At 39.6% G+C, this 9,645-nt stretch overlaps 1 protein-coding gene across 1 annotated transcript; it reads left to right on the top strand.

The window, feature by feature from the left end:
• The first annotated feature begins 2,837 nt into the window (after positions 1 to 2,837).
• Smp_063250.1 (putative basic fgf-repressed zic binding protein homolog (zic3-binding protein)) lies at positions 2,838 to 5,927 on the top strand. Its single transcript, XM_018799418.1, has 3 exons — positions 2,838 to 3,108; positions 4,923 to 5,486; positions 5,523 to 5,927. The coding sequence occupies exons 2-3, from the start codon at positions 5,127 to 5,129 to the stop codon at positions 5,904 to 5,906; spliced, it is 744 nt and encodes a 247-aa protein (XP_018651209.1). The 5' UTR covers positions 2,838 to 3,108; positions 4,923 to 5,126; the 3' UTR covers positions 5,907 to 5,927.
• The last annotated feature ends 3,718 nt before the right edge of the window (positions 5,928 to 9,645 follow it).

Below are 9,645 nucleotides of genomic sequence, written 5' to 3'. Positions count from 1 at the left end.
TGGATTCCACTGCTAGCCACTATCCATCTTTGCTTATCTATAATTGAATTTTTCATTAATCATATATATGATATATATTAAAAATGATGAACTTTTGCATCTGCTACGACATAAATACTTCAAAATTATAACTTGACACATCACTATTAATCATTTTGATCTTTTTATTATCAGAATGAGGGTTTGTGAAGATTACAGTAATTTAATGGTTGAATCCATGACTTGATTTAAGCTAGACCACCTTGAAAAACGTAGAAGCCAGAAGCAGTGCTCACCAAGGACATTACCAGTGAAAAAGGGATACATGCCCTCGTCGAACGGTGGGTAGCAGACTTTGGCTGTCCTTCAACCATCACTACAGACCGCGGACGACAGTTCGAATCTGGACTTTTCCGTTGTCTGACCACACGATTAAGAATCACTCGTTTCCGAATGACCGCCTACCACCCACAAGCAAACCGGCTGATAGAACGCTTTCACCGAAAACTAAAAGCTTCGCTATCAGCTACAAACATTCCACAGTGAACAGACGCTCTTCCACTCGTCTTACTAGGTATTCGCAATTCAGTGAAGGCTGACATTGGATACACTGCATCACAACTCGTTTATGGAACAGCACTCCGACTTCCAGGAGAATTCGTAGATCCTTCGTTTTCTCCAATGAACATCGATCTAAACTCGTATGCCAGCAGGCTCACAAACGCAATGCTATCACTTAACCTGCTCATACTCGACCGCGATCAACCGATGTTATCGTTCGGCCTGACTTAAGAAATAGTACAAACGTCTTCGTTCGTCGAGACTCACATCGACGACCTCGCGAATCAGCATACGAAAGACCCTTAAAGGTTCTTCAGAGTGAACCTAAGTACTATATATACGATAGGAACGGTACTGACGATAGCATGAGTATCGATTGCCTCAAAGCAGCGTATTTACAAGGAAACCCTAGCTACGTCAATTTTCCTTCGGTACAATCGCACGACACGGCTCCTGCACTTGTAGTACCCCGCACGACAGCCGGCGCACACCTTGATACTTCGCCAGCGTCGGAAAATGGACTTAAGGCAACGCGTTCTGGAAGAAGAGTAAGATTTCCAGAACATTTAGTCGACTATTGCACATAAGACACCAGTTAACATTTCGCCTTATCTCGATCTTCCTTAGTATTATATATTTAAAAAAACTTAATATGCTTATATTTATTCCAATAAAATAACAAATTTTATTTACTAATATACGTATATTTGATTTTTTTTAAAAAGCAAGTGTATTAGTTTATTTACCTTTTTCCGCACGCCTCGTGTCTTTACGCGCCTACGAGTGTATTTCGATATGCGCTTACATAATCTTTTTTTCTTTTCCAGGATGGCTGGAAAAGACGATTAAAAGAATGATGAAGTTTACGAGGAACCGGAGTTTTGATTGTACTTCGTTTCCTTGTTACTATATTGTATTTCATGGTCTCTTATTGTAAGGAAAGACGACCACACGCTGCTAAAAATAATAAGCTATCAGAAGAATGTTTACCAACGACAAACTCGTTGGGTTTAAACTTCTGGCTGGCCACGTCTTGGGGTTAGCACTACCCCACTAGAGGAGGAGTGATCTGTAGCGGTAAACAAATCCCCAAAATCGATAGCTCTATAAGTGTTCGACATTTGTTGCTGACCATATTAGTTTTAGTGGACTAGATAGCTGAAGGCGCTCAGTCATGCATCCGCACGAGATGATGAATGAGAAGGCCGTGTTCAACTTCTCCTGCGATCACTAGCCAGTTTAGATCAGTCGCTCCTCGACATATTGATAAGCTATCGAATATATCCTCCAACCTCCTCGCTTCTGACTTTTGATTTTACTGGGTGGGCGCGGTTCAATCCTAGGTGTTACTGGTAAAGTGTTGTCAAACTACAATACCTGTGGTATTTTCAGAGGCTTATAGAGTGAAGTAGTATCCAAGACTACTAAGCAGAAAGAGTCGCTGGGTTGTGATAATTGAGATCACAACATCTGTCTTGGGCACTGAATTCAGACTGGCACTTCACTAATCCACATTGCCTATACGTCGTGTATCAGTACCTCAACACGTGTTCCACAGGACCTGGACTACGCCTTAAACCCCTTGATCTAACCTTACAGTTCTAAAGAGTGAGAAGCCCATCTCTTACATCTCACCGCCACGTATTTCCTATGTCACCCGTGTTTTAGGAGTTGTAATGACTTCACGATTTTCAATATCAACTTTATCTCTAAGTTCTGCCATTTTTATTCAGTAGGCTACGAACATTCGTATGGCATATAATCACTTGCAGTTAGTATATTCCCATGCCACCCACACTGGTTTACGAATAGTTGAACGCAGGACTCTGACGACGAGACAACCCTTGAAAATCAGGATTTTTTCTCCGTTCTATCGATGTTGGTTGATTTCTACATCTGTTAACCATCTTTTGCTACAATCAAAGAGATCTAGACTAGCGCGTTCTGGCCTGTTTGTAACCACATCTGCGTCGGTAGGTTTCTCATTATTGCCCAGTAACGCATCGGAATCTAGTATGTTTCCATGCCTCAAGTGTAGGTTGCGAATTACACTAATCTCATCGTCTGTCTTCTAAAGTCCTTACATTTTCGACTGTTAGCCTCAACTTTAATGTGATTTCAAATCCCTACCACCTGTCTTACGAAAAAAAAGCTTTGCGCAACAACATATTTTACATAGGCATCGTGACTTTGCTTCTCTACCCTTATAGTAGGCAGCTGTTTGTTCAGTGCTCATTTTGCGGTGCCATTTTCCGCGGTAACCACACTATACGCTACTCTCTTTAAAACAGTAGGTTGGTCATCCATGGCGTTGATTTGCCCCGATCACTTTATGACGACCCGAAAGTTTACGAAACAATAATGGAAATGTAACAATCAACTTTTTAAGCTAAACGACCAAAGATTGAGAGGTTATGTAAAAATGGCAAAAACGATGAGTAATGACAATTCTCCCTACATAGTTTTCTTGTTTCCAACCTCAAGGAAAAATTTCAGTGAGTAGCACAATGCAATTGGGGAAGCTGGATATAGAGCCCAACCATCTATGTTATTCTTATTCGAGCCATTGTAAGTTAAATGATTTGGGTTAAATTAATCCAATCCTTATTAAACCAAGGCTCTCAGATAGATCATTTATCCTCCACACACTGGTTTCTGCAAATAACTCGGAGTCCAGATTCGATAATTTGGTTATTCTTGGAGACCATGTCATGTCAACAGACATGCTCTCTGCAAAGTCGGATATAGGCCATAAAACAAAGCTCTCCAGTTGAGGTGTTCCCTGGAAGTACCACTCACTTATAGTCTTGAACAAAGATTCCTGTAATAAAATCTGCACAAGCCTTCTGGATCAAGTTTATTCCCTTGATCTTAGCCTGGGGGTAAACAAATTAAATGACAATCAAGAGTTGAAACAACAGTAATACGTAGTATAACCGGATCAGAAAGGTTTGATATCGATGCAATCTCGAAAAAACCAAAAATGTGGTTAGCAATTATCGCCGTCGACGATGTTTACCGTGTTGGAGTAGGTAGTATGAAAACTGAGGTCATCAAACCCGGACATGGCATAAGTCCACTAAGACACCGACCGTTGATTTGAACCATATTTGTAAGTACAAAGTAATATCACCCCAGAGTAGCTTGGTGTGATAACCAAAAAGCTGCGTAATCAGTAGTGGTATCTACTGGTAACTTGTGTCAAAAGGTGAGGGAAAGTCAGTTAATTTCGGAGGCGTATACAGAACTGATAGACCCTCGGAAACTCACTCCTGGCTTTGAACACTGAGGAGCAGAGGGTACCTAAACATATACTGACAAACTGTCTACGTAATAGACGTGAGTAGCTGTGGACAGCGAAAGCAGAAGGTATAGGAAAGGCAGTGGTGTTAGGTAACAATAGAAAAGCATTCGAATTTTTCAAGAAAACGGATATTAAGAATCCGGTTGCTAATGAAACTGTCTCGGGAAAAGATGGGACCGTAATTCACTTTCAATCCAGAAGATTTGACCAATGGGGAAAGTGGTTTGCTTTCAGTCATCGTTCAGTTACCTACTATCTTTTAGCAACCTGAATGTCGGTTTGATGTAAGTTCTCCAACTCTTTGTGAGCTATAAGCAATCTAAATTAAAAGAGAGCAGCAGAGCTTTATGAACTGACCCCTGTGGGTGCAGTTTTAACGGTTAGACTGACTGGAATCTTGGGTAGAATCTGGGAACTAGACATAATCTCGTCTCGATTGCTGAACGCCCCAATCCATAAAGGCAAAATTTTTTCGTAATAACCACAGAGGAATCAGTCTAACTAAAATATTGGTTTCTGAAGTACTTCAATGTTTAACTAGAGCTTGTGAAAAGCAAGCTAGTCTCAGACCTGAATATGGATGTATTGGCCAAGTACTCATCCTTTTGCAGACTCTGGAAAACAGACATACTCTTCGCCGTCTGAATATAATCGTGTGCTTTGGCCTTAAGGTGACGTTTGAATCTGTTGATGGTGAGATGGTGTGGCAGTGTTTGTCATCGAAAGAGACCCAGACAACTAGTTGTCACCGTTCATAACTCTGGTATCATTTTACTAATCGTCATCTGAGAATTATCGTTTCAAGTAGCGAGAAATTTAATTGAGTTCAAAAAGTTTCTTCCTGTTTGTACAACACACTTACTCAGATTTTACATCTCAGGATTTAAATTTAGTTGGGAGTAGTTTCCCAAATACGTACATGAATTTCTTGTATAACTAGTTTATTTTTTGATCACAATTTAAGCTCTGATTTTAGAATTTATATTATTTTAAATTTTGATTACTGGTCAGAATACATTAGACTATTGTACCTCAAGTCTTGTGTTTAAATATTGAGCGCAATTTTTTCCCGTTTTAGCAATAAAATCTGAAAAGGCCATTACAAAAACAACTTTGTCTGACTCCACCACTCAAATTTTGGTTGTGGTATAGTGCTATTAATGCCCGAAACCCACTACCATATCAGTTAACTAGGTCGGTGTTCACCAACCTTTTAGAACTGAAAATTGACTAATATAAAGAACAGAAGCAAACGCGTAACTTTTCTTCTGTTATATTAAATATGAATTTGCAAAGACTGTGGATTTTTAATTTATGGAGGAACGTTAACCATATGTCTTCTCGTTATTCACATCCACATAAACTAAACTTTATTCCGTCAACAGCACTTACAAAGACAAAATATTTCTTTGGATTAACTGGTAAACTACAATATCCAAACAGAACCCTTCGTATTTCTGGTGAAAACTTATTCATAATCTGTGCGGAGTACCCCGTGTTTGAAGATTTTGTGCAACATCTTAAGCTCCCAGATACGTTTCAAACATGGTTCTCACTAACCATACTACACATATGGATGTGCTACGTGCGTCTACGCCAAGAAGGAGAAGAAGGACATATCGTAAAAAAATGGATGGACAGGGTATTGTCAGTATTACCTTTAACCAGATTTTCTTAGGCTCTTTGGGAAGATATGGGACACAGAGTGCGTGCATTCAAAATCTTAACGAAAAGCTCTAAGCAGATAAGAGTTTTTCGTGGGCAATATTTTGGCAATATGGTCGGATATGATGAAGCTTTATTATCCTGCTCAGACTCACACTTGGCTGGTGCGCTGTGGAGCAATATATGGTTCTCTTGTCCAACAACTGCCTTTCAACAAATCGAAATATTGATTAAGTATGTCAGGAAGCAGTTAGAGCACTTAGAAAAAACTCCGTCAAATGTTTTTCTTGAAAGCGGTGCTCCAATGTTTTTACCATTAATGCAAGATGAATTAGATGCTTCCCTTGCTAAACAACGTTTGAGATATTGTTTAACTTTTCCCGAGCATTATAAATAAATAAAACACTTCAAAATGTTTATTATCTTTCTATGTTAATATTATTTATGTACCGTGTTCGGTATTCACAAAGGAATATTTATTTCACTTAAAGATTATCTGTTAAGGTCATCATGTATCCAGCTGCATAGTTCGTACTATAGCACTAACTTTATTTATATTAGTCACGTGGTACCACCACTAGGTTTGTTGGCATATAAGCTTACTGTTGCCACAATCTATAATAAGAATGTCTTGTAGCGTTGATTCACTAGATCCGGGATCAGACCTGTGAATTAAAAAATCTAGTAGTGTTCCCTGAGAAAAACTATTGGTTTCCGTTCAAACAGCAGGGTCGTAGTTTGAACAACAACGGTTACAATTGTAAATGACTGACTGACCACTATACAAATGCTTACAAATTCCAATGAAGCAGTGGAAATTTGTTTTCTGTTTGTCAGTTCAACCAGTTTTCATGTGTATCCATTCAAAAACCTTGTGGTATCGACATTCATTCTCATTGGTGTTGCTGTACAAGAAGCCGTGTATAAAGCAAAACTAAGTGACCATGTCCTCACTCGTGTTCTGCTGCCCTTTAAGTCCAGAAGCAATCAAGTTTGAGTCCTGACAAATACTGAAGGACTCTGATAGTTTTGGCTGTGCTAGCTGAGCACCTAAATGCGCATATCGGACAGCAACAACCGTCTCTGCCATATCAGATTGCAGTTACTTTTTTACTAGTACTGACTTTCCACTGTCTATACACTCAAACCGAAGCATATACTTTTCTTGAGGAAATACCACTCCCCTGAACACTTGACTTGAATATTTAACACACAAGACACTGAGACAATAGAGTACATCCCCGTAATAGTCGGTATGCAAAGTAAATTCGTACCCCTTCCTACCCCTCAGCATCATGAAAGTCATGTGCGCAACTGGTAACTTTCTTCGTGTTTCTTCACAACATTGTCACTCTTTTTTGGCTACTTTTCGAGCATCTAATTATTTCCAGTCTATTCTCTAGTCTACGTACTAAATTCGCGTTCCAGTTGTCGAGTAATTCTGTTTCAAACATAGTACTGTGTGCCGTTTGAGTACACCTACATGAAAAATTTCATCAAGCTTACTCAAGGACTCTCAAACCTGGTACTCGAGTTGGAAGTAACAGTTGCATCCGGTACCCACCAGTTGTTCAAGACCATTTCAATCAATGGCAAGAAAAACTTAGTATCGGTCGAGCAATCTGAGTTGGTTGCGACCCCAGCTAACAATCTTCCCAAATCTATACTTCCCTAGGTAGAGTGGGCTTCAAAAAACAATTATAAGTAACTTTCATTAAACTTCTATGCTCCTCCGTCGTTAAGTGCGAACCTATCTTATATAGAGGACTTCTGGGTGAACTTCAGTCAGATGAAAGTCACTCGAACTTTCCCAGAGGTGTAAATAAAATCCTGGTGAAGTGTGTTTGGATTATGTGAAAAAGTAAATCTAAGTTTCCTCAGCATTTCAAAACAAAGCGGTTGCTGTGTTCATTTTCTAAAACAATTTGTGTAATACACGTGATAGCTATCAGAGTATAAATCTACTGATGTCCGAAATAGACTTTCATTATCCTACCCAGTTTATATAACACGTTAGGTTTTGTTTAGGTTGTGCCCTCTACTAGTAAATAGGTTGGAAATCAGATAGGGGTAGCCAAATCAAAACGAAAAGTAATTGACTTTTAGTGTATGTCGCATTGCGAAGTCCGTATCTCCTAACTGGTGTCAGCGCGATAACTGACTCTCAAACCTTAGATAGGCTCATGATATCACAGTTACTTCCAATATCTGTCCTTTCTTTATTGGTAACAGCTTTACCTTGTAATTCCTATCATTTTTGAGCTACATTTATGATATTTAGCTTTCCGCTGCTATTCATCATTATTGTATTCACTTTGCTCTTCGCCTTACTAATTTCTCTCAAATATATACTAGACAAATGCAAATATCTTATTAACGTTCCGTATGAATAACTAATATATGTATTGATAGTGTCTTGAAACCCGTCATGTATTGCAGGCCAACCACCTTTTTCTTTCGTGATAATAGATACGATGTGATGAAAAAGGCTTAGTGGAAAACGGTTTCCTTCAAGCGACCAGATATCTTGAAAGCCTCGTTAGGAAGAGAACCTTAGGCAGAATGAAATGCAACCACCTCCCACATGTTCAAAACCACCAGCTGGGTTAGATAGTACTTCCCGAAATAAACATTGATCTACAATCCCCCCATCAGTTGTTAAAAACTTCGAGTGACATGATTTAGAGTCGGTCACAATGGCACGGATAGATCTTGTGTCCCAGTATTCCTCTATGAATACAGCCTATTCTGCCTTCTAGCACCAAGTCCTCAGTGTTCAATCTTCCTCGTTATTATTGCTACTACAATATGTCGATTCTATTGCTGTTCGTTTTTTCACTTCCATTTCTTTGTGCGGCCATGGTATGGCAACCTTGGACAATCCATATTTGTGCCAAGCTCTATGTTATGGCCGACTGAATCCCGCTTTGGCAATATAATGGAAACAGTAACAATATGATTAGTTTTTCAGAAACCGTACTGGTTGGTGCCATACAGACTAATTAGACTCGATCTTGGTGGCGTGGCATCTGAAATGGTCAAGTAGCTTGTGTATATGTAAATAACAACCAAAGTAACTAACATTAACGTACTGCTTTGGTCTGGGCCAACGGGCGGTATGCTAGCTCACATAACAATCAAATGATCAGTATGACCGCGGAAATTACTCTCGCAAATTATATTTACAATTATTCTGTAACACTCGTTCTTACCTGAGATTGCGTCATTTTTCTACTCACTTTTATTCTCATTTTGTGTATTTTATTTCTCAACTCATACAGCAGCTCGCCAATGGCGGAAGACCTGTCCTGTTTAAACGATCTGAAGTAACTGACGGGTTGAAAGTTAAATATTACCACCAAACACGAATTCTGTACCAGCCTTTAGGCAACCACGTGCACCACACGAACTGGCCTCCCTGACCGTTCGCTCGCTAATCTAGGTCGGAAAATAGACAGAGTTCGTTGTCTTAAGGAAGTCTTATCTTAAAATCGATGTCTGTTATCTATTGGACCCGTGCCCAAAAGTTTATTGAACTCCTACTCATTCACTCTCCATCTGTTGATTCGGAAAACTTGTGTTATATGCTTTTATCCAAAAACCGTGTGATATCTTCCTATGGTCATTCTGACATTCATGTCTCACTAAGCACCAGAGCTGAAGCAACAACATTTGGTCGGATCCCCAATTTTGTGCTTCTTGATTAGAAAGCTTCGTCAAAGTGAGACGGGATCGGTGGGAAACGATTCCTACATTTGGACAGGTTGTAGCTCGGATCCAATCAAGGGTGGATTCTACTACCAACTGATTGATCTCTAGAAAACGCGTTCAACAGACACTGCAATGCTAGCTGGAGGTTTAAATGTGCAGATCTGGCATCTGAGCACAGATCAGAGTCATTTGGTTGCCCAGAGGGAACTTGTTTGCTCAAGTCAGGCAACGGTGACTGTCTACTTTAACCTTGTGCAAACTACAACGAGCACCTTGAAGCCCCTACATGCCTGTACAGGACTGGGATCAATCAGTTCTTCACGACTCTATGGTTGATGTCCGAGAGATTTTGCAACATAATGGCTTGAAAATTAAAATTACTTTATACCTTTCTTTCTACGAACTAATTCTTTCTTCCTGTATTG

The sequence above is a fragment of the Schistosoma mansoni genome, chromosome 3, assembly GCF_000237925.1.
Source record: "Schistosoma mansoni strain Puerto Rico chromosome 3, complete genome".
In the NCBI taxonomy this organism is placed as follows: domain Eukaryota; kingdom Metazoa; phylum Platyhelminthes; class Trematoda; order Strigeidida; family Schistosomatidae; genus Schistosoma; species Schistosoma mansoni.
This window is presented reverse-complemented; position numbering and strand designations above follow the sequence as displayed.